Below are 25,234 nucleotides of genomic sequence, written 5' to 3' on the forward strand. Positions count from 1 at the left end.
TCCACCAATGGTCGATCACGTCAAATTTACGCCATTTTTTTTTTTTTTTATAATCTCTTGTAAATAAACGGAATGACAGAGGCGTTGGTGATAGTGGATTCGCTATCTGGAAATCTAAGCCTCACGAATTCACATTATTTGACGGTCTGTGAAGGTAAATGTGCGCAACTGTGTTTAAACGCATCAAAAACGGCGCGAAGTCGTGTCGCGGCCGTCGGCGTCTTTGCGGAGAGAGAAGTAATTGAATGACAAAGCAGTGAAAGATTAGCGGCTAGCTGTTAAGCTAATGCTAACTGCTGACAAGACCAAGTCAATTCAGCTGGTTAAACCCGCTACTGCCCCTGCTAGCTCTTTGATAACCAGTTCATAACGCAATCATAACATAGATATTTGCCAAACGGCAGAACATTTAGGCCTTTTTTTTCCCTCCACAAATCTATTTTGCGATGTAGCATCTTGTTTACACTCACACACACACGTATACATGTGCATATATAGCCGTCTGAGAGTCAATTTTGTGTGTGTAAGGTACTTGAATAATGAACTGAATTTTTCATGCAGCTAGTTTGGATAAGTTACGCTGTGAATATGTTGCAGGTTTGGCGATCTGCTGATGTCAATCCATCCTGCTAGCTTGCTGCCTTCCAGTGGAGCCAGACTGTATATTCAAACACGGAGACCGTGTGGCCAATGCCACAGGCTCGACGTGTCCACAGAAGAGGACTGTCCGAAAGAGTTGGCCTCGAACGAGCTGTCCTGTGGCTGTTAAACTAACGAGGACCGCCGTTAAAAACCTGCCATGTCAGAGTTGAATAAAGAGGTGCTGGATCTGGTTTGGGGGAGACCATCCAGTGGAGGAGTGTCTGCTTCCATCTTCCGTAGATGGACCCAAGGTAATTATGTGTTGGTTTATTATGGCTGTCAGGACATTTGGGGATATTTTGGGTTTTAATTTGGCACAGGCTGGAACAGTTTATTACATCTTTTATTTACAAATACTAAGATAATACCTAATGCTCAAATGCAGTGTGTTTCATGCACTGGCTAATGGGAACAAATATGCTGTGGTTTTGGTCATTGTGCTCATTTTATTGACCGGTTGCTTGTTTGTTTTTTACTTTATGGCAAAGGATTTGTTTTTAGTGAGAATGAGCACACAGCGCTGGAGCAGTTTGAAGGAGGACCCTGTGCTGTCATCGCACCTGTCCAGGTATAGTAACATTTTAGGCGACGTTGTATGTGCCTGGTCTTAACTGGCACCTTAAGTCTTTAAGTCTAAACATGATGACAAAATGAACACTCGGAATTTATCCAAGCCATTGTGCTTTAATGCAAATTTGATTGTGAATATTTCAATATGCAGCTTCCATCCAGTACAAGAGAATTTCTGTTTGAGACTTAGTTTGTGGTTCTCTGCAGGCATTCTTCTTAAAGAACGTACTCTTCAACAGAGAAAGTTCCAACTGGAGACAGATGACAGGTAGGGCATAAACCAGACATGCGCCTCCCCGCAACAAAATCTCACTGTGGTTGATAATGTGTGCTTTCTCTATGATTGCGTCTGTTAGAGGAGGAACAGAAAACCGAACTATGTTCCACCTTGAATGAAATATTGGAGTCTGCCTGTGCCAGCCCAACCACAGGGTTCTGCTTGGTGACCTGGGCCAAAGGCCAGAGCCCACATGCTAGTGTGCATACAAAGTCACAGACAGAGTCACAGTCACAAACACAGGACATGCCTGCGCCGGAGAGCAGCCAGCCACCGCAGGAGCAGCAGCCCAGTGAGTCCTAAATTTACCACATTCTCCCGTCTCCCTACTTGGAAAGAATGTGAATGTATTTTACTGTTCATTCCTAACATATAACTTTTCATTTTCATTATTTATGTTTTACAGTTTTATTTCTGATTCATGCTCAGTTGTAATAATATATTTGTGGGGGGGTTTTCATGCCTAGATGCTTTGGCTGCCAAAGACCTTGACTTTGAGCGATTTCACAGTGTTCTGCAGTAAGTGCCACTTGATATTATTCTGTTTCATCTTATTCTCAATATTGTGTTCTTTTCAGCTGTTTGCTTATGGTGCTCTTATACAAACGTAGTGATAGAAGGCATAGTATTTGATAAATCACACAGGGATATTATACTATGAAAACAATCCCCCAGTGACTTACGTACTGTCGCTTGTTTGTATTAAGTAGAACAATTTGAAGTTAATTGGGCTCGATCTCTTTCTTTTTTGATGAATCAACATTGGGTTTGTTGTCCTGCAGCAAACGGACTGTAATGTCAGTGTCGGAGCTGAAAGAAGAGGTGTTGTCTCTCTACCACGCCTGGAGGGGGTGCTGTGGTGTCTTGCTTTTCCTCTACTCTGTTATTCTCACCAAGGTAAAACAGTTCAAGTGAGATCTTTAATCCACATTATGGAGCCAGTGTGTCAACTCTGTCATAGTTGTTTAGTCTAGTGATGTGTAAATTTAGATCTTGATGATTTATACCTTATTGTCTTGCAGTTGTAGTTTGAAAACTGTCATTTTTGGGGATTTCTTTCCACAGGGAATAGAGAATATTAGAAACGAGATCCAAGACACCATGGAACCCCTCATAGACCCTGTACATGGTCATGGCAGGTACAAACACCTCTGCCTCTCTTCTCTTTTATCGGATGCGGGATAGTAATTGGCTATAATTCACTCTTGAGTATTACAGCATTACAGTTGTCTCATTTATTGTCTCTGTCTTCAGCCAGAGTTTGGTAAACCTCCTCGTAACTGGCCATGCTGTTTCCAATGTGTGGGATGGTGACAGAGAGTGCTCTGGCATGAGTAAGGCTGCCATAACGTTACAGCAAATGCACACATATGTGATATATGCATACAAAAGACACATGTTCATAAACCACCCTCAAAGGACTGACAGCCCTGTGGCTTTTTTGCACTAGGACAGTTGTAAACAATACATGGATTCTTCTGTAATTATACTTACCTCCCATAGAAAAGTCCAAAAGGAACCAATTTAACGCACGTTTGGCATCATTTTCCTGTCTTATAGAACTGCATGGCATTCACAAACAGGCATCTGTTGGCTTCCTCACTCTCATGGAATCGCTACGCTACTGCAAGGTAACCAAGCTTAACTGTTCGTACGGCACGCAAAAAGGTGAAAGGAAAACTTACGTTTACTTTTCCTTAACTGTGGTGATTAAATTGCATGAGGTTTGAGATTCCTAAGATTTTAGGTGTTTAAAAAAAGATTAGTTCAGATGGCTAATAGCACTGCAAGGCAAGCAGAGTCATATGGATGGTATCTGCTTTATGTCCTTGTCTGCATCAGAGGCAGGAGGCACAAGAAATAAGTGACACACCCACTGACAAAAATGTAGTGTAGAATTAAGTGAACACGCTTTAATTAAAGCAAATAATCCATTTACATGGGTGGCAGGTGGAAGATTTATTTACACACGTGGATTTGATTCAACCTTTTCTTCTTTCCTCAAACCTTCAGTAATTCTTCCCTTTGCTGTTATAATTATGAGAAAAATTAGAGAGGTAGACCGGAATGGAGCCATCAGTCATCGTGCCCATTTCCTCGTAAGACTGTTACTCAGTGTTAACTCAGTTATTCTTTCTTTTGTAAGATTAGCTAAAGCTGTATGGTTTGTCAATGTCAATTTCATTCCAAAAACAGTCGTTTTTTAACGTTTTTTGCTACGTGATCAGACCCTAGAAAAACACTGAATGTAAGTCAAGACAGGATGTTTGTCAATGGACATTAGCCATTTGAATGAAGGTCATAAGCATACAAACACAAGGTGTTGCTTGTTTTTAATGTAGAACAATCACTGTGCAGAGTGAGAAACAAGGAAACCAGGAAGACAAATAAACGCAAATGCTTGAGGTTTTTCTTGACTTTAGGACGCGGGGCATGTGAAAACCACCACAGCCAGAGCTCCAATGAGAAAATATGTGTTTACAAAGAAAAATCACAATAAGCCATCTATTGCAACTGCCCCTTTCACTTTTCTGGCACAAGTAAAAAATTATGTTCTCAAACAATAGATCGCAAAACAGTTTTAGGAAGATTTAGACACATTTGGGTAGCAAGTATTATCCATCACTGTTTATCACAACCAGTAGAACCTCCAAAATATGAAGCTGGGGTATGAACAAGCAGAAGCAACTATCTTAAGCAAGTAGATGGTTGTCAAAGTAGCCAACTTTAAGGATTAAATCTTCTTATAATTATACTGGTGATTGTTATTCTGACAGAATGCAGCTAAAACTAAAACGAAGCCACCATTTCTCCTTCCTCTGTGGTCCGTAATAACGTGTTGTTTAATGCCAAACATTTTGATGCATTTCCTCACTGTTTGTGTTCCAGGTTGGGTCGTTCCTAAAATCTCCAAAGTTCCCTATTTGGATTCTTGGCAGTGAAACGCACCTCTCTGTGTTTTTCACCAAGGCAAGTTCAGCAGACTTTTCCCTTTCCAAACACGCATGTCACTCACACATACATACCTAATGTCACATGGTCTGCTGAGCCTCTGCAGGCACGAAAAACTACAATATGGAATGAGCACAAAAGAGTAATTATAGCACTGCTCAGCTGTCGTTATGGCTAAAAAAAGAGCGGGAGATTGAGAAGGGAGGGAAAAAATGAGAGATGGAGAGTCATACTGTATATGGTTATTCTTCTTTCTTGGCTTTCACCTATCAGAACATTAAGGGGGATAAATTCTCCATCTCAAGAGGAACATGCAGACAGACAAGTTTTCCAAACTGTCTGTGGTCAGATAAACAAAACTGCGCTCGCTCCATAATATACGAGTTTGATGTGCCGTAGCTGGACACTCGTAAACGAGTTTGTTCGTCTACAGTTTGCATCTGGAGACCTTCGCTGTCAGGGCCCATTTTTTCCCCCTTTGGGCTCCTTTTCTCAAAAGCTTATTTTAGGTTGTTTTACAAAGTTCGGGAAATAAATCACGGAAGGGCTCGGCCAGCATCATCGTGTTTGTGTTCCCACTGCACCTCGACAAAAGCAAATTAGACGTGCCCCACAAGGGAAATAATACGTTTGGGGACGCATGTGACAAATTCAGCTAAATGTCAACAAATGGATGTTGAAAGAGAAAAGTAAAGGTTACTGGCTTTACTGCACGGCCACAGCAAACGCTATTGTTGTTGTAGTCGGCTGATAATTTCATCACGTCATAGTCTGTGCACTGAAATCCTCTCATTAAATCCTGGATGCTGGTTTACATGTGCTGGCTCGCGTTGTATTCAGACAGGCATACTTATCAATTCTTTCGTTAAACGTGTAACCTAATACGCCGCTGTGGCCTCTGAGCTTAAGCTGCCAGATTTGGATGTGGCAAATCAATTCTCCACGCTGTTGCGCATTCAGAACCATTGACATAAAAAAATCGGGTTAATCATCTTCAGCATAGTGCCTCATCCTTAATACGCCATTGATTAAAAGCTACGTTACATGCATTAAGCTCGAACACTGCAGGCGAAGTATCATGTTGCCTAGATCAGCCATGGCTTTAAGTCATCTGATGACTTACCGATTGCTACAGATCCCTCTGCACTGGCAAACATTGACACACATGCATGCAGTCTTCCTTTCGCACACACTCCAGAAAACCCGGCGTGATTAGCATTGGTAATGTGTGTATGTGGCTTCAGGTAGATGGCTTCCTGTGGGGACTGTGATTCCAGAGTTCCCATCTGGGTCCATTTGTCGTGTGAACACACATGGATGTATGGATGCAGGCATATGCGCTCCATGTTACAGTAATGCTGTCTCTCCTTTCTGAGCCCATGCTAATGGCCTGGAGGTAGAATAAGGCCGCCCTCACTGGCTTCACTCTGTTCTCCTTGACTGCCAGTCGGTGTTGAGCTCTAATTTGAGGTACAGTGAGAATTCCCAGGGTTCGTTAGACAAAAATACACACTACCTGGTTATGTAGCCATTAGCTCTTGATATGGAGCCATCTCCACAAAAGCTGAACCCGATCCTTGGCTCTGATGTGTCAGCAGCTCCTTCAGTCTGCCTTCGGGGACGGGTGTGTATTTCCCCCGGGTCGCCGTCAGTGCACGGCTGTGGTTTTCAGGCCATCAGCTTAATAGCATTAATGCTTTTTTTATCTAATCTGCCCAAACAAAGGCCTTTCCACCATGTCTGATCCTTGAACACACACTGGCTCCCTGTCCGCTGTTGTGCTAATGTGTATATTCATGTGAGAAAGAGGCTAAGGGTGTATAATGACATGTCATGGGATCTGTCTCGGACAAGGGCTTCTGAGATGCCAAAGAAAGAAGAGAAGGGAAGAAAGACAGCCAGAGAGAAGAAGGATGGGATGATGGATGAGACATATCATGCAATATGTTTTTTAAAAAGGATTCTTTCTTCCTTCCTTTCCCCTCTCCCCTCTTTGAAGTGGCTATCCACTCCAGTGTACAGTAGATCAGTTGCCCTGGAAAAGAATTCCCCAGCACACCTTATGTTACCTCTTGAGATTGTTTATCCCCCATGGGAAGAGAAAAAGGGAAATGGAAATGGAAAGGAAGGATGCATTTTAAAGAGTGTTGGAGCGGTCACTCAGGAAAGAGGAAGAGGAGGGCGATCCTCCTGTGACATTTCTCATCACTCTTAAGTCTCCTCACTGAGTGATGAGGTTCACAGGCTTGCTTCTGCCCCTCGGGGGACTTGCATGTATGTTTTTGTGCGTGGATGTGTACAGTAGGCATGCTTTGGGTCAGTGATTTACTGGGAGCAGGAGCAGCTGTCACGGAGAGCCGTGTCCCATAAGACCCTCTGTCTGCACACATGTAAAATGTCCATCAAGGAAGCTTATGGACCTGGATTTTAAAGCATAGTGTTTTAGCAGACAGCTCCTGAAGGTGCAACGCTATACTGCTTTGAATAGTTATTACAAAAGTAGCAATTATGTATGACCTATTTTTCATCAAAAAGTGAAGAAATGTTTCCAGCTATTTTGTCTAAAAAGGTGGTCAACGGTGAACTTGAAAAACCAGAGAGATGATTCAAACTTTTTTTTAAATCCAGAATCCACCATTGGTGTAATTTACAACTGCAGGGAAGGAGAGAGTTTCATTGGCCTGACATCTCACTCCATCTGATGTATTTACTACACCATAAAATGTAAAATATGACCCAGATAAATAACTGCTGAATGAAAAAAGGGGAATGTATATTTGGACATTCTGCTAATCACATTCACATTCTGTTATCGTGGATATTCTAAACAGCATCCTACATTAATATATATCACTAATATTGTTGCCTCTGTAAGCAAACCACTCACCCTAAACCTGTAATATAAAGACAACTTTTGTGTTCATTTGATACGAGAAGACTTGGAACAGTAACAAAGTGGTGTCTGTTAGCGTTCATTAATAATCTGTCAGCTCAGATTAATGGCTGCTGTAATTGGACGTGTGAACGTATGTGGGTGTGATGCATTATTCTTCCTATTCCCCCGTGTGTCATTTTCTGTTACAGGACCCATCCTTGCACTGTATAGAGTATTATCCTTTGGTATCTAGTGACAGCAGCATAAATCACGACTTTGTTCTGTTTGTGGAGCCTGGGATACACGCAGAGGCGCTTCAGTCGATGCTGCCCACATTCCTTTTCAAAAAGAAAGAAAGGTCTGCTTTTGTTTCCAGCTTTTGCCATTATGCAGGGCACAGGTTAGTGGAGGTTAACAAAACAGTGCAGACAATACAAGCATGCACTGCCTCTGTAGAACAAGCCCTCGTGCCCGGACACCCCCCCCCTACAGGCTTCTTCTGGGCCTGTCATAGACTGATGTTGCCTATGTCTGCTAGCAACAAGGGAGGAGGCACTGTCCGAGACCTCCGCTTTGTTTACGGGAAAAACGATCTCTTTGGTGCACTCTGTGGCCACTCGGAGACTCTCAGCATATACAATAGCCCTTTAGCTAGTCCAGAGGCAGAGAAAGAGTAACTCTAGGAAACTACTTTGTCTACCTGTTCCTCCTAAAGTACCTACCTGTCTGATGAGATAAAGAATGAAAGGCAGTATGGAGAGCGGGAGAAGTAGTCAAGGGTGGGAAGGCAGGAAATGCTGCAAAAGCAGAGAGCCTACTTAGCACGGGAAAAGGCAGGTAAAGAGGGTGAGTAAGGAAAATGGCCCACAGGAGATGAGTTGTCAGTCCAAGAGAGCCACAAAGTCTCGAGCGCTCAGAGCAACAAAAGTGCAGATGGCAAAAGATAATTTTATTTTTAGAGGGAGGTCAAAAATGTCATATTCGTATTGGCCAAGTTTGGTCATTTCTCTACCGTAGGAGGGCACGATGCAGGGAATCTGGTCCTAGGATGGGAAATGCTTGTGAAGCCACTTGGATTTTCACTTGTGCAACACGAGAAGTGTCAGTAGTTTGAGTTAACTGAAAAGACAGACGTGCACAAGCACTCGTGTTTAGACTGGACTAGCCTTTTGTGAAATCTGGCTCTTGAACAAGACATGCCTAATCTCAAATGTTTTCTGTTTTCTCTCAGACCAAATGTTCTGTATTACTTTGTGTATCCAGTTCCCCGGGGTGGTGTGTGTCTGCGTGTGTGTGTGTGTGTGTTGTTCTTGCTTTGTTCCTGTGCAACTTAGTATGTTGTTGCACTGTTAAGATCAGACTGTGGGGATTGGAATGTGGTCCTTGATTTAATAAAGCATATTTAGAAAGGATCTGGCATCAGCATTAGCTCGCATCAGCGTGCTGTATCTCTGTGTTAGCATGAATATTTATGCAGATTAATAGAAAGGAGTAGCCGTTTGCTCTCCAGCATGAAAATGTTGGCAGCAGACGCTCTAATTATTGTAAAGCTCCTCTCTCTCACAGACACACACTGTGAGCCGTGCAGCACGAAAACATGCGCGCGCTCACAGACACACACACTCCTTCCCTGTGGAGTTTGTTAGCTCCATGACATGTTTTCCAACTCAGCAGCATCTTCCTCAGGCCTCTAATAAAACACAGATCAAAGACTGAGCCAAACCTGTCATCACACACACACCACACACACTCTCAACGTAATTTTCTGTGCCATTATGTGCATGTGCATGATCTTGTGCTCACATGACTCATGTTTTTTTCCCTCCTCATTAGCCAATGTTGGCATGTATAGACTGGAAATAATTGTATGTTTAGTTTGGGTGTTGATGAAGACTCCAGAGTGTTTGTGTCCCAGTACAGTCTTTGTATCCTCTCATGTGATTTACACAGAATGTGTCCGTTACATTCAGAGAGATGATAAACTGCCTCAAGCACGCAGCAGTTGACAAAACCGAAGGCCTTCCAGCCATGGGACTGTGTAGTCCTCGAGGATTGATTTAAACTTCTCAACACTTGGGGGGGAAAATATGTGTTTGCAAAGGTCAAAAACACTGTTTTTAAATTTGAAGTGCCGGTCCTTAAGGGTTCATCTTTCAAGCCACATACTTTACTGTACATCCCACATTTAGTGAGTTTTTCTTGAGACTCTGTCCACCCACTGAGGAGTCGAGCTTTGTTCCCCCCGGGACAGCACAGTGACCCATGAGCAACTCTGTAAGTGAGCTACAGACACGTCCAGCTAATGACAAATCTACTGTCGGTGATGGTAAGACATCAGGACTTTCTGCAAGAGTACAGCGCCCCTGCCTGTTTTCCTTTGCATCAGAAGAGTTGGCAGCTGGGAGACATCTCTGCTTGAGTTGTTCCCCAGACCTCCCTTAACCCTCACCCCTTTCCCTCCCTCCATAAAGAAGCCCCGACGAGGGTAATAAGCGGACCATGAAGGCCGTAGCAGCCCGGAGAGATCTGAGGCTTAAGCTTTAATAAAGGCCAGCTAAAGGAGATGAGTGGACCTAATTTGCTCTCTGAAAACATTTTTCGTCCAGCGCTTGGTCCTCAAAAACAGATTCTCTCCCTTTCTCATATTGAGGAACAGCGAGAAGCCTCTGAATATTGTCTGTGCTTCATTTTTGGAACTTTTGTTCACGTATATATTTTTCCAGTAAACCCGTCCACCACCTGGACAAAGGCATGTTAGCCGAACATTGACTTATATATAGTTCCCTTCAGTAGAAAGACATACAGGTCTCACATATTGGCTTTTACAGGAACAGTCCACCCAAAAATGCAATTTGGCTCAATCTTAGCTCACCACTGTGGTCCTAAAACCATGGATGACAGTCTAAGTCTGACATGTTTGCCCACGTCAGGATAACACACCCTCAGATATCCAGAGAGCCTTTTGTTTCAGGCAGACAGACTTTTCCTTCTTACAATAAAATTGGGAACGTTATCAGCAGATGAGCCAGTAACACGATGGACTCTGTAATTTGCCTGTATCTCCCTCACCAACATACAGTACATGTTAAGCCTCCATTAGCCGTGCACCACACATGGCTGCTGTGGGCGGCACTGTAGAGGCTGCATATCTTCACCGCAGTGTGTTACAAATTAGTGCTGCTAAAGCGTGTCACAGACAATCAGCCTGTTAGCTGTAAGTAAATCAAGATGTTAATTACCGTATTCCTTCGATTTCTCCTCCTGTGTCTCACTTCATTTACCTCTCCCTTCTGTTTCTTCTTGCCGGGCCTCTCCCTCATTAGGACATGTGCCTGGTAGGTCCAGAATCTCCGACAGAACAGGCGAGGAGGGTCTTCCAGTCATTTGATCCTGAAGGTAATGAACATTTGTGTATATTATATATGATGTGCTCATTATTGTTGTTTTGCCAGTGATTCAGACTTTCCACTGTTCACCCCCCACACACATGTTTTTATTGCCATATTTGCTCATTAGTACACATCAAAATGAAAAAACTGGCACACAGATGTTCTTTAATTAGTTTGTAATTGTATCCCAATAGTAGTGCACACCCAGAGCACGCTAGCTGTGATGCCTTTCCCGTTCTTTCTTCCTGGTAAAGCAGATGCAGCTCTGACCTCCTGCGACCTCTTTACTGCTTCTTTCTTGTTTCTCGTCTGGATTATTATCTTCTGCTGGCAGCACAACAGACTGTATCTCAGCGCTCATCTCCAGTGTTGTTGTTTTGGTTCATAAGATCAGCATCTCACAGCTGAGTCAACCAATCCTGCTTCTACCCTCTCCTTTGCACTCCTGCCTTCCCTCTTGTCACTTCTAGGAGGCTGGGGTAAAGCGGAGGACAGAAAGAGACAGTAGACATAGAAAGTTAAAGAAGAACGACGATTCAGTGAACAAAAATTCCATGATCTCACTTTTTTTTTTTAACCTTGTGAAAGTTCAGGATGTTTGCATGTTCATGGGGGTCTAAGAGACATGGAAGGGAATAAATATTCCGTATTTAGTGGTAACATCTGCCACAGTCTCTTACATTGTGAAGCAAGAATGAGGAGATAGGAGTCACATAAAACACGAGCCTGTGAACATTACAAACTCAGATCTGTTGCAACAACATTTAGCGAAGTATCTCCCGCACTTCCATATGGATGTTGTCCTATTTCCCAAATGACGTGGTTTTGCCTGTTGCCATAACAAATATCTCCTAAAGAACATTCTACCGATCAGTAGACGTGTCTCTGTTGCGTGACATCACTTCACTTCTTGAAACTCAAACATGGAAATCCTAGTTTTGGCTGTTTATCCTAGCTGTGATTTCTCCTCACCTCTTCTCTACAAAAACCTCTGTGGGATCCACAGCTGGCTTCATCAGTCAGGAGGGGGACAGCCTCTGGATGACACATTTGCACTGTGAAGTGTATAGATCTGCACATGCTGTAACCAGGAGCAGTCGAGCGCTGCGTATAAGGGCCATAAATCTGTCCGTGCGCTGTGCACAGTCAAATTAGCTCCCTGTGTTGTGGAAAACAGGCGCCAGACGCATTCACACACACACTTAAGTGACAGCCAGACAGCCGGCAAGCCACACTCTAATATTATTCTTTCTAATACTGTGAATTGTCCTTGTGGATTCTGTGGGCGTCTCTCCTCACTGTCACATTCCCAGGTGTCATTCAGAGAGAGGTTGACATCTGGTGCTGATAAGACAGAATTCAGACGCCTGGAAAGAAGCGCCGCCCTCGCCGCTCACAACAGTTTTATTTCCCCTCGTATGCGTCTAAACATTAGCCACACAGACTCGCATACCCATGTTTAAGTGGAGAGAAGGCAAAAGCCTGGACACACATTTTCTTCCTGGTGAACACACATGTGAGCATTTAAAGCCTCTTTTTGCAGGTAAGGCAGTCATCACAGCCGTGGAATGTAGGTCAGATAGAAAGGACAAGCTGTAGGCGAAGGCGTGCGGGTTTTAGTTATGTTACCATATGTGTGGCCTTTTTCATACAGTATTCAACGTTTCCAATAGGGTCTGGCGATGCATCCAAATTTACCACTATTCTTTTCCTTCCCTTGCTCCTTTCAGATAATGGCTTCATCCCAGAGTCTCTACTGGAGGATGTAATGAAAGCCCTTGACCTTGTCTCAGAGCCTGAGTAGTAAGTGCATGTTCAAGGTTGTGTGTGTGTGCGTGTGTGTGTGTGGGGGGCACCTGCAGAGCTTCTAAAGTTGTAACTCCTCCAATGTGTCATGGCCACACCAGGTCAGCAGCCCCTTGCTCAGGTTTCACTGCAAGGCCGCTCTAACGTAAGACCCCGCTAGAACCCACCATAAAAGCTGAGCGGCGGAGGCGCGGGGAGAGATCATTAACGGCAGGAAGAAAGAGCAGGCGAGGAAATGCTTTAAAGAGCCGCTTCTAACAGAAGCACGTTCTGCTGTGTGAACCAGTAAGCCCTCGCACTGCAACCAGCGGCCTGGTGAAGGAACAGAACCACTGATCCGTTCTGCAGACCCTCAGATGGATCACTCTCCCCATATACCAAAACACTAATCTGGATTAGGAGTTTCAGTGTAAACGAGGTCCCGCTTTTTTTACCCCCAAATACCTAAAAAATGCTGAATGTGGGGAGATAATGAGATTTTTTCATATTTGGTTTTGGGTGAATTACTGGACGGTCTATATATAATTATCACATGAACTAATCATCAGCTCAGCCGGTTCTGTGTGACAGTTCTGAGCATTTATGAATTTTTTGTGTTATGTTATTTCTTCTGCACAAATGCTCTGCAGCATATAGATGGTTGTTGCATACATGCAACAGTCCAGACCAAAACCATCACCTGACTGCGTTAGAACACCAACTTAAACATGAATTACATACAAGCGTAGTCCCATTGATGACATCACCGTGACTACAGCATCGCCGTACAGCAAACCAGTGATTCTTCGGTCTCCATCATCATCATCACCTTGTTGTTAAAACTGAGCTCTTTATAGAGCCACATCTATAGTTTCCCTCGACAATGCTGTGAATGCTGGCTAGAAGGCGCCGTGCCTGCTACAGCTCAGGCTTCAATGGCTCCAGGTGGTTGCTCGGTGACGGTCACGCTCTGCTCCGCCTGCTGTGGTGGCGCACGTCTCTTCGGAAATTCACCAGATGTAGAAAGACTCATGGCTTTTCCCGCATGTCTCAGTATAAACAGCGTTGCTTCTATCCACAGCCTTAAAAGGACAATCTGACTGGATCTTTTATCATAGTGCAATAATGACAGCACTGATCTAATACATAGGAATGTCTGGTAAGAGATATATTTAGTTGATCCACAGTACCCGTGCACTCCCCAAAACACACTCTCACTCCACATTGCGTGATCTACAAAAATGATCCAGAGAATTTAAACAAAAAAATTGTTTTTATGACATCAGATGTCAGTAGTTTTGGTTTGTTCGGCTCATTTTTCTAATACATATTTTCCTTTTCTTGTTTTTATCCCAGCGTGAACCTGGTGAAAAGCAAACTGGATCCAGAGAGTTTAGGCATAATTCTACTGGGACCATTCTTGTTGGAGTTTTTTCCTGATCAAGTAGGTCACATGACAAATTGCCATATATCTTGCGCTCGCGCATGTGTCCTGCGTACGTGCATCTGGAGCATCACAGAGAAGCTTTGAAAAAGCAGTTAAGGTTCTTTATATGAGGCAGAGCAGAAGAGGGGAGAGATAGAAAGAAGCTGTGTTAAAGTGATCAGGGCTTCAGGGACCTGGCGGTGGAATGGCCCCCGAGCCGCAAAGAAATTAGGCTACCATTAGCCAAAACTGGACACACTCGCACACACTCGCACACACACCCACTCAGGCACACGTGGGATCAGGGTAAGGGTTAGAGTTTCACCCTGGACACACTCTCAGACGGAACATTAGCGGTCCACACCTTCAGGTCGGAGTCAGGGGAAGTGTTTCGGCTGATTGTCAGTGTCATTGTTGTCCTGTTTCAGTTGACAAATATGAACAGTCATTCGTTTAAGACCAGGGCTTTAACGTTAAGACACGGGTTGATTTGAAGGGTCGGGATTTTCTCTCATCTCTGTGAGAACATTTTTGCAGCCAGTATGTTTTTTCACTCATCTCTCTGCCTGTTTTTCAGGATTCAGGAATCCCAGACTCGCTTCCCGTCTACCACTACAACGGTCTTAAACAGTCCAACCACAACGAGCGGGTGAAACACTTTCTCATTTTGGGGGCTGTTATAGCATGCGATGGTTCCCTATTGAGTTCTAGACTTCCATAAAATCCCTAATCATTTACACGCGCGTACACACTGTGGCAGCCGTGGCCGCAGCAGGCTTCTCCAGAATAAACGGTAGCTATAGAGAGCCCTAATAGTCTGTCCATCCATCCAAAAGTCCTGACTTAGCTTCCTATTTATCCAGGACATCTCAACACAAAGGGCACTTTTAGCCGCCCAGCCTTGATAAATGGGCAAAGACGGGGCCATTAAGCAGACTGATATTGATAGATGATTGTCAGTGGACGTAATTAGTGGCTCTGCAAAAAAAAAGTTCTGCAGGGATATCTGTCAACTCCGTCTAGTCTGCCTTTTTTCCTACACGGCCAACTGAAAATCCACGAGTGACATCTCAAGTATCCCAGCGGAAAAGTAAAAAAGGCATACATTGTGCAGGTATGGGAAGGGCAGCGACCCACACATGAGGCTGTAATGACAGATCCATCCTCAAAACCCATAATGAGGATACCAGATGCACAGAACGGCGTCCTCAGCAGCTGGTATAGGTGTGTGCCTGCGTGGGTGGTTCAGCATGAGCGTCGGCTGTAACCATGCGACCGGCCCGCCAGTCTGACCTCTGACCTCTCGGGATGAGAGGCGATCGATCGACAACAGCGCTAAGCACTGACGCCAGTGTGTGTGTGTGTGTGTGTGTTTTCAGGTGGAGTACGTGGAAGGCACAGCTCTGGTGCTAGGCTTCGAGGACCCGATGGTTCGCACAGACGACACTCCGGTCAAGCGCTGCCTCCAGACCAAGTGGCCGTACATCGAGCTGCTCTGGTCCACCGATCGCTCCCCGTCGCTGAACTAGCACCGACACATTCTGGGCCATGTGGACGGGCCACTTCTGCTCCACACACACGCACACACCTTCTGTCTGGCACCCCCCCCCCCTGCACGCTGACCCTGGAAGGACAGCTCATGAAGGCCGACACATGTACAGTTGACAGAAAAACCAGTCGCGCCCACGCACTCGTGGGCTAAACGAACCCCCCCCCCCGTCCTTATCACACATTCCTCATGAAACCCCACCTGTATCGAGGTCGTCGTCTCATCACCGCGGCTTGTAACCGTGCGGGAAGGTGATACAAATACAAGCAACTGTTTGTTTACACGGTACTCTTTCCGCAACGGCGCTGCTGCTACAGCAGACGGCGGTTTGGTTCGGATCAGTCACCAGGTTACGTTCTGACTGGCACGTACAGCTGTGAAATACAACTGAGTGTTGAAGGAGAAACCTACCAAAGCTTTTCGTACAAGACAAGACACACACACACACTCTCAGTGTTTACAGCGTAAAGGGACCAAGCACAGAGTGCTAAATAACTTCAGTGTTTTCATCATGTTGAAGTTGGTTTCGGTGCCTTGTCTGGGCACCACTGACGTTCAGAACGGTGGACATGTCCCCACGTCCTCCCAGTCTGGGTCCACGAGGTAGATCCTCGCCATCATCAAATGCTCCTTAAAGCTCAGCTGTCACGTCTCGCCCTCTCTCTGTTTCCATGGCACTGAACTCTCATTAAATTAAAACACTTGAAGGAACCTTTTATTTTTAGTTTTGGAGGAGAGCTTTTAGTTTGACCAGCGCCGCCCGAACCACCCCAGGGAGACGGTGGCGGTCTGATTTCACCCGCGGGGAGCAGTCACATTGTCCATCTTTAGAAACGGTGTATCATGTGCATGCTCCGTGCACCACATGGAGGCGACTAGACAAGTGCTTGTGTATTTATTGCCACTGAAAGTTTCTGAAATAAACACTTTTTTGTTCGAAGACCTTGCCGTGGTGTGGATGTTCTCTGATCTTCCCGACCTTCTCGACACTGAACTGTGCTCCAACTCTTTGTTCATTCATCCTTCCATAATGGAAATATTTAATAAGTCTAGTAGAAAACTCTTTGTGTAGCGCCCCCACTTACATTTCTTAATTCACTAAGTGTGTACAGATGTGGTCCTGATGTTGTGTATCTAATGGATTTATCTAATGGGAAAAGGATGTGGCTCTAATCTGGCTGCTTATTTGTAGGTAATAGCAAGAGAGAATGGGGGAGCATCAAGTGTAAAAGATGGCTGATGTGCAGGTGGAATATTGAATCCAGACCACGGAACGCTTCATACGACCTCGAAATCACAATATCTGAGACAATTTCGTGGATACGGTGTGGAGGATCGATCCAAGTGCGTAAAAACGCGCATCCATAATTCATCTTCCTACTATCTCGCTTCATCAGCCTCATCTCCTGCCTCCACTAAGTGGGACACATCACATTTCGTGCGCTCGTGTTTTTCCTCCGATCATCTTAGATTTGTTCAGAACCCGCTGAGAACTCCCAGACCAGCTCCGTAGCTCATGCGCGCACAATCTTGGCTTGTGGGGAGACGAACGAAAGTCACGGGCTTTCTTTCACTGATTCAGGAACCGGGATTTAGATCAAATGATGACGAAAACACGCACATATTGATGGTAGCGCAGGCTGTGTCGTCTCTATCTGAGCGTTCAGAATTCTCAAAAGAGTTTTTATCTTCTCAGCTGGTTCTTATCAACTCCGCTGACAGGAAACACTCCGCGCTGATTGTTGCTCCACAGCGACTTTACCTCATCCAGATGCTGGATCTAAAGTTAACCGTAATCACCAACGTGCACCTAAAGCTCCATTTGTCGGACAATGGTTAGTTAAAAAGGATTGGCAATTAGTCTCAAGTCGCTTTCATTGCGGTACTTCGGTGCGTAACGGTGCGCTCTGGCGGTCTCTGTTGTGTTCTGGGCTCCTCTTTCCCCAGTTTTTAACGGCTTTTAAATACAATATTCTTTTATGTATAAGGACCAGATATCGGCTGAGGGCTGAGCAGGTTGAGAGGAACAGCGAGGTCGCTGGCTTAGACAGCTCCGGGGGGTTCGGTTAGAAGCCGCCATCATAATGAAGCTTCTGGAGTAATTATTAATTACGGAAGACGCTTGAGCTGTACTCTGGACCGAGTGCGAAGGGATTTCATTTACGATCTTGGGCTGCGATTCATTTAAGAAGGTTGTTCAAATCCCCCGTGTGCCATAAAAGGAGCGATGACGCGCGGGAGCAGCTCCCCTCAGATGTGGTCTGTGTGCCTTGTGATGTCTGTGCGTGTGTGTCTGTACAGGGGGTAAAGTTTTGTGCAGAAGACAGAGGCGCGGTCTTGTAGTCTGGACTGACCTGGTTGGATTCGGGGTACCGAGAGGCCGTTTTCGGGGGGAAAGAACCGCGGAGCGCAGAGATCCAGTGACAGCTGGGGGACTTAACTCTGGACAAGCCTACATCACCTGCACCCCCCCCCCCCCCCCCCCCTCTCTCTCTCTCTCTCTCTCTGTCTCCCCCTCTTTCTCTCTCTCTCGTTGTGTTCCCTCTCATTTTGGGTGAAATAGTGCGCAGCTGGTTGTTCTTTGGGGATGGAGCGTTGTGTGTGGGACTGCGTTTCCTCCGCTGGGATGTTTATTCTCGCTCTGTTGTCGGTGTTTTGGACGGCGCCAAACGGAGTCTGGAGTTTTAACATTTACGCGGAGCATCCCACGCGTTACAGGGGACCAGATGGAAGTTATTTCGGTTATTCTGTAGACTTTTATCAAGCGTCTACGGACCGGAACACGTGAGTGGCAGCATCAGCCTCAGGCTTCCAGGGTTTCCATTAAGTTTGTTAATATCTGTCTAAAAGCAACTTGAATAAAAATGCAAAGAAATTACTCATTTTTACATCTTTAAGAACACATGTTGCATTTTAAAAACAATTGTGAGAAAAGAGAGAGAGAGATGTGTGATTGAGTCTAGAGTTTGCGTGATCCTTTTGCGCGCACTTTTGTTATCTGGTTCTTCGTTTCCCCCCTCACCAGAATCAGTGTCTTGGTGGGGGCTCCCAAGGCAAACACCTCTCAGCCGGGCATTGTGGAGGCTGGTGCCGTGTATTACTGCCCCTGGCCCGGTCTCCCTGACAGCTGCAGACAGATCCCCTTTGACAACTCAAGTGAGTATTCCTCAAAACCACCGCATCACCAGTGTGTGTGTGTGTGTGTGTCTGTGTGTGTGTGCGTGTGTGTGTGGCAGTGTTGCATGAAACTCTGATCAGCTTCTTCTGAGGTGGCCTACAGCGTTGATGAAGGTTCCCATATCACTGAAGGCTCTAGCTTCTGTCTCTGGTGCAAATCTTTGAGATACGAGAGGTCACAGCGGTGCTGGCGAGATGCTCGGACCGAGAGGGTGGAGGGGGGGTGCAAACCGTATGCACATGGGAATTTAGTTCCCCTTTAGAAGTAAATTGGGTGAGGTCTGCTTTTTATTAGATCTTAAAAATGTAGCCCCGTCTCCCCTCCCTCAACTCACTCTCTCTCTCTTTACCTCCTAAAGAAGCAGCATCTGCCACTTGATGTGATGATTAATCTTGCAATTAATCTGAATGAGAATATTTTTAACACTGGACGGGCAGATGTGGAGGGAAGGAGGGCTGCAATTGCAGATTCTGGGGTGAATGAACGAGACGGGTCCCATTCAGTGTAAAGCACATGTTCTCCTCACACATGCCACATCTTTCCAACAAAAACATACAAGCCTGAGAGCTGTACTCTAAAGTGTTTTACTCTTTCTTCCATAAATCTGGATATAATAAAAGCACAAATTGAAGCATGTGTCCAGGAAATGAAGAGTCTGATGCATGAAACAGCTGATGGCTAACTTAAGCTAGCCTAAGATGACGCTGTCTCACATAAACTCGGGCTCCATGCTGGTGATGGTAAAGCCCCAAAGTGAGATTTCCTTTGCTCTCCTTTAAGCTAATTACAGACCCTTTTTCTCAGAGGGGGTTTGTTTTAGCATGAAGTTTGGTCTTTGGGGGAAAATTTAATGTTTCAGGGAACAATTTTGTGAATGTTTGTGTATTTGTTCGCAAAAAAAGAGTTGGTGCGTAAAAGAGGACTGGCAACAGCAGCCAGGATGTGTGTGCGTGTGTGTGTGCGCGTCAGTGACGTTAAGCAGGTGTATGCCACTGTATAAAAGTGGGGGTCGGTAAGGTCAAAGCACACGTTAGTTCCAAAATTCAGAGAGGATGGCGGATCACGGGAAGGAGAAGAAAGGAGCGGCAATCTCGCCCTTTGCTCGCTCCTGTCTTCCATCACGCGTGTCAACGGCTGTGGGGTCAGAATAACAACTACACACGGACGGGCGGTGTTCTTTATTTTTTCATTGGTCAACCCCACCCACATTTTCCAAACCTGTTCTTGGATTTAAAATGGTCCCCCTGAATTCACGAGCTTTGGTCCCCAACCTTTAGACCCAACGCATTTCCACCCATGATGAGTTATTACAACTATGATGATCATAAAATGGCGCTTTGGTCCTGTAAATGTTAATTCAGGGAAATATACATTCAGAAATAGATTAAGATTCAGTTAACTCCAGTAACAATTCTCCCTCAGAGAAGATGAAAGTACGGCCAGGATTAAGTGACAGAGAAAAAAAGCCCCGCAGACGAGCTTGAACCTATTCATTTAGTGCCCGTGTGCCTGTTTGTGTGTGTTAAAGGAAGGTGTTTAGAGTGGAGGGTCTCTGCAGCCATAAAGAGACACACCTGGTCTTTAATAAAGCTGGCACAGGTCCAAAACAGAAACACACACACATTCACACATATTCACACCAAATCTGACACTTCATTGTGAGTCAACTGGGAACCACTCACAATGTGTGTGTGTGTGTGTGTGTGTGCGCGCGTGTGTGTGTGTGTGGTGTGTGTGTGTGTGTGTGTGTGTGTGTGTGTGTGTGTGTGTGTGTGTGCGTGTTGACAGGAAGCCTCCAGGGTCCTGACAAATGTGTGTTTCTGGTGGGCAAATGCTGTTTTGATGTTTGTTATTGGCCTTTTTTTAAGTCCTCAACTGTTGGCTGTTGCTCATCCTGGGACAAACGGTTTCTATTCACACGTGCAACAGCTCCGGGTCCACATGACAACCGCTCGTCTCCCTCTTCCTCTTTCTCTGATTTTTCTCCTTTCATCTCTGCTTCTCCCCAGATAACAGAATGATGAAGCTGAACGGCACCAGGGAGCCTCTGGAGTTCAAGTCCCACCAGTGGTTTGGGGCGTCGGTCAGGACGCACAAAGGAAAAGTGGTGGTGGGTAGAAGCTGATATGACCCCCCCCAAACTCCGTCACACGGATCCATTTATTCCCCTTTTCCTTTCGCAGGCATGCGCTCCTCTCTACCACTGGCGGACGGTGAAGCTGAGTGGGGAAAAGGACCCGGTGGGGACCTGTTATGTGGCTGTCCAGAACTTCAGCGCCTACGCCGAGTACTCGCCCTGCAGGACCAGTGAGTCACGTCTTTCTACTGCCGGCCAAACCTCCCCATCTTTGTTATTCTTTGCTCTCTCTGCTGTCAAATTATCCAGAACACTAAAAGACTTTTTTTTTTTTAATATCCTTCTGTAAATCTCCCGTCGGTCTCATGTGTCATAATTTGGCATGAAGTTTAAATAGTAACGCACCGGTGACCGTCGGGGCCGCGCAGATGTTATTAGCTTCAACCAAATCGCTGGAATCTGCAGATGTTCAGAGCAATTCAGGCTTATAGACCCACCTGATGATCAATCAGTCACTCAATCAATCTGGCACTTTTCAGACTTGAAGCACAAAGTGCCTCACAGAAGGTAAAAACAATAAAGAAAAACAATAAAACTCCCCCCTCCCTCCCCCCACATATATGCATATAGTCACATACACATTCACACACATACACACACACAGATCCACACACTCACCCCCACACTTATCGTAACTGTCACTCAAGAGGCATGATTGGGTAACGAGGCCTGAGACAGGGAAGACGCTCCCTTTGGGGGACCACACTGAGAGAGGTGGTGGTCCATGATCCCAGGGAGCGGCCCAACAGAGATCACCCCGGCCTGGGCAGATAGCAAGTTCCACATCGAGGCACAAAGCGACCAGACCGGAGCCGTCCACGGGACGGCACCACCCCCACCGGTGGACCAGAGACAAGTCCCAGCCCGAGGAAACGCTGGAGCTAAAAGAAAAACGAAATTTCAAAAAGAAAAAGGGTATGAAGTTTAAGAACCGACAGACTAAGACAGTAAAGTAAAGTCATTTCTAAAAACATTGAAGGTTAAAAGTATGTAAGGAATTTACACCTGAATTTAACACGTCACTTTAAGATGAATCAAGCTTCTTTAAAAAAAAAAAAAAAAACATCAGCAGTCTCTGGGGCCCTGAGGTTCTCCAGCAGGCTGTTCCACAATCAGGGGCCATGATGACTGAACGCCGCCTCCCCGTGGGTTTTAGAACCGACTTGTGGTACGGTTAAAAGACCAGCGCCAGACTACCTCAGGGTCCATGAGGGTTGAAGGAGTAAAAGTAGGTCACGTAAGTCAAAAGACATTTACAAAGAAATAAGAGAACATTAAAATCAATCCTAAAGAGCATGAGGGATGAATATGAACTGAGATGGTTTTGGGTCCGGTAGTTTTGGTAAAACGTTCTCTCTCAGCCTTTCAGGACCACCGACCAAAACCTCTGTTTATCCGTGACTTGATCCCCTAAAATGTAGTAAAACGGGGCATCGCTCGTCACTGTCATCAGGACACACATGGCGTGGTTGTGTAGCATCAGCGTTGCTATGACAGCTGATCCCGTACCTCCTGATGATGACCCGCCAAGAGGAAGCATGTAAAGCTTAAGAGTTGGACCTAAAATTGACCCCTGGGACTCCCCACACTTTATCTCTTGGTTCCCGGAGGAACGAGTGTGACGTCAGCTTAATGTCAATGTGAGTTTGAATCTCAAGTGAGAGTTCACTGTGAGATATTTAATTAAACATGGAGACGGAAAGTCCAGTGGACAGAGCTTTAAAGGAGGCCACAGCAGCGAGGGAGGTGCTCGCCCAGTTCTGTCCGCCCCACCCCACGTCATCCGTGGGGTGACGTGGGGTGGGGGTGTAACGGTGTTGCTTCACATCTTCGCTGCAGATTTTTGAGGTCACCTCCGCATCCATCTCGCACCAGTCCAACCCGACTTGTAGCCCCCACTTTGTTTATAAGTGCATGTGTTGTCATGCGTCATTAAACTCCACCTCGGGGTGCCTCCGAAAGTGGGAACGATTTCTACGTTGTACATGTTCACGCACGGCTTGGTGCGTCCTAAGCAGAAACACACCTTATTTGTATCTGTGTTTTCACAAGTTAAGGAAGGGGGGGTTCTGCGTTTGTGTGGCCGTGCTGTTATTCCCCTTCATTGAAACCGTGCGTGTGTGTTTTTAGACGACCCGGACCCAGAGGGACAGGGGTTCTGCCAGGCTGGCTTCAGTGTGGATTTCACTAAGGTGAGGGTCTCTATTCGTCACCTCTGGCGCATATTTCGTCCCTGTCAGAGGACAAACACCGAGGCTCCATTTGGAGATTTACGAGCCCAGGGAAGATGAGAGTGCGTCCCCAGAGGGGCCCCGGAGTGGCCCCGGAGTGGCCCATCACCTCCGAACACAATACCCCACACACACGCTTACACATGCATTCTTTCACTGTATTGTAAAGGTGCCCTGTGACCTCTGTCTTATAAACCAACTCTACCCTCCTGTACAGGAAGCTGTCATTGTCCACTGGATGTCAACAGGCATGACAGCAGGAGGCATATGTGTGCACACGCACAGCTGACCTGGAATTGTGTGTTTTTTTTTACATTTCCAGGAAGGAACACTGGTGGTAGGAGGTCCTGGAAGCTTCTACTGGCAAGGTAACCCCAAAATCAGTGCGCCTGTATTGGATTCCAGTGATTTCATAGGCTGGAAGGTGCTTAGAGAAGACCAAGATGAGTTTAACAGTCATAACAAACCACGCAAACACGCTAGCTCAGGGAGGCGGTTGAAAAATCTGGATTTTGGTCACAGGACTTTTTTCAGGCAGGGGAAAAAAATAATATGTTCTTTCCTTAACTTCCCCCCATCCTCTTACCATCCGACTCCTTGCCACTCTGTCGGTGAACAGGAAGTGGGTGTTTGGGCTCTGTAATGAGCTGATCGGGGGGTAATGGAGTGTGCAGGAACTGCCCCTTTTCCATGTGATCATACACAGAGGGAATTGGAAAAGCTCTGAGGAGAGAGGAGGAGGAGGAGGCTCAAGGATACCGAGTTAAGAAGGAAGGTTTAAAGGTGAAGGAGAATTTAAAGGGGAGGACAGCAGTGGTGATAAAGGACTGTTAAGGAGACAGAGAAAATGAAGACAAAGAAGCAGAAAGATGGATCTTTTTCTCTGCTGAAGTCACTGTGAGCAGAGAGCTCAAGCGTGTTCAAAGGTGTCGACGCAGCGAGAGAGTGTCAGAGTTCACGCTGTCGACGTGCAGCAATACTCCCCCAGCGCCAGGTGTGGGGGGTATCCGCACGCCGCGCGTGTTTGGAGGAGCTCTGCAGCTGGAGCAGCTCACCGATCAACTGACCTAAAAATAAAAGCAGCAAAATGGAGCAAAACTGAGCGAACCTACGCAAACGTTTTGTATATGGTCACCAATCAATATCCTCACTGATATTATAGGTGGTGAATAATGAATGGGGCAGCACCAAACGGCAATAGTCAGAGCTTTAATGGACTGGCCTCAGCCTGGCAGGCTGGCTGCTTCTAGTTAAAACACTTTGTCTGAATGTTTATAAAAGCACTCAGCCTGGATTTAATGGCCTTTAGTATGTGATTCTCTAAAGTCCTCACAGCAAAAAAATAGAACTTTTACAGTGTTGATATCTCAGGGTGCAAAGGACATTTCACATTCGCTGCAGTGACTTATGATTTGGTGTTAAGGGCTCGTGATGATGCTGCCAGATGTTTAATGAGTTGATACGGTGAGATGTTATTCTGGGGGATGAAGTTTTAATGTGAGGGTTAAGGGGACAGACACACATCACACGCTACATACACACGGATATTAAGGTTGATTTACGGACGGTTGAAGACGGCCAAAGATAAAATCATTTGTTTGCTTGACCTCTTCAACAGCAAAGGCGTGTGTGTGTGTGTGTGTGTGTGTGTGTGTGTGGTGTGTGTGTGTGTGTGTGTGTGTGTGTGTGTGTGTGTGTGTGTGTGCCATAGCCATATTCTCTAAGGGTTATAAAACATTGTTGCATCACTGTTCTGGGGGGCCACCGACGCGCTTGAACGTTCCTCCGGGAGGGTTTTTGATGTGCAGTCCGCTCTGAGCATCCATCAGAGCTGCTCGGCTCCAGCAGGTTCCTGCAGCCAAAGGGCAGCTGGGCTCCCAGCTGGGTCTGAACCCAAAGCAGGTCAGCCAACACGGTGCTGCTCACTCACCCGGGTTCCTGTCTGCAGGTCAGGTGATGACGGCAGGAGTAGCCCAGATACTGAACGGATACTCTTTGAAAGCGGTGCTGAGACGAGTTCCAGAGGAGAAACACACCAGGGCTGCTGAGGACACGCACGACGACAGTTATCTCGGTGAGTAAACACACACACGTGCACAGGTCAGCACGAGCTGATCTGTTCGGACCGCTCGGTTTTCTCCAAATCCATGATTACGGTTATTTATGACAATAGTCATTCACTTGATGACCATTGAAAGATGGCGGAGCGTTTAACTGTGTTTA

At 45.8% G+C, this 25,234-nt stretch overlaps 2 protein-coding genes across 2 annotated transcripts in view; both read left to right on the plus strand.

Annotated features, from left to right (window-relative positions):
• The first annotated feature begins 10 nt into the window (after nucleotides 1-10).
• Nucleotides 11-16,405, plus strand: mindy3 (MINDY lysine 48 deubiquitinase 3). Its single transcript, XM_057046499.1, has 16 exons — nucleotides 11-154; nucleotides 598-893; nucleotides 1,131-1,210; nucleotides 1,420-1,480; nucleotides 1,569-1,781; nucleotides 1,957-2,008; nucleotides 2,272-2,386; nucleotides 2,555-2,628; nucleotides 2,744-2,823; nucleotides 3,050-3,120; nucleotides 4,379-4,459; nucleotides 10,640-10,712; nucleotides 12,436-12,508; nucleotides 13,847-13,934; nucleotides 14,494-14,565; nucleotides 15,296-16,405. Exons 2-16 carry the CDS (start codon nucleotides 800-802, stop codon nucleotides 15,443-15,445), a joined length of 1,377 nt encoding a protein of 458 aa, XP_056902479.1. The 5' UTR covers nucleotides 11-154; nucleotides 598-799; the 3' UTR covers nucleotides 15,446-16,405.
• A 1,192-nt stretch (nucleotides 16,406-17,597) lies between these two features.
• Nucleotides 17,598-25,234, plus strand: part of itga8 (integrin, alpha 8) — a 29,841-nt gene continuing 22,204 nt past the window's right edge. Inside the window, exons 1-7 of the mRNA XM_057046492.1 lie at nucleotides 17,598-18,249; nucleotides 18,491-18,621; nucleotides 20,653-20,753; nucleotides 20,827-20,950; nucleotides 22,911-22,972; nucleotides 23,334-23,379; nucleotides 24,960-25,085. Coding sequence (XP_056902472.1) covers nucleotides 18,053-18,249; nucleotides 18,491-18,621; nucleotides 20,653-20,753; nucleotides 20,827-20,950; nucleotides 22,911-22,972; nucleotides 23,334-23,379; nucleotides 24,960-25,085 — 787 coding nt within the window. The 5' untranslated portion in view covers nucleotides 17,598-18,052. The remainder of the gene's footprint in view (nucleotides 18,250-18,490; nucleotides 18,622-20,652; nucleotides 20,754-20,826; nucleotides 20,951-22,910; nucleotides 22,973-23,333; nucleotides 23,380-24,959; nucleotides 25,086-25,234) is intronic.

This window comes from Takifugu flavidus, chromosome 10 (assembly GCF_003711565.1).
Source record: "Takifugu flavidus isolate HTHZ2018 chromosome 10, ASM371156v2, whole genome shotgun sequence".
In the NCBI taxonomy this organism is placed as follows: Eukaryota; Metazoa; Chordata; class Actinopteri; order Tetraodontiformes; family Tetraodontidae; genus Takifugu; species Takifugu flavidus.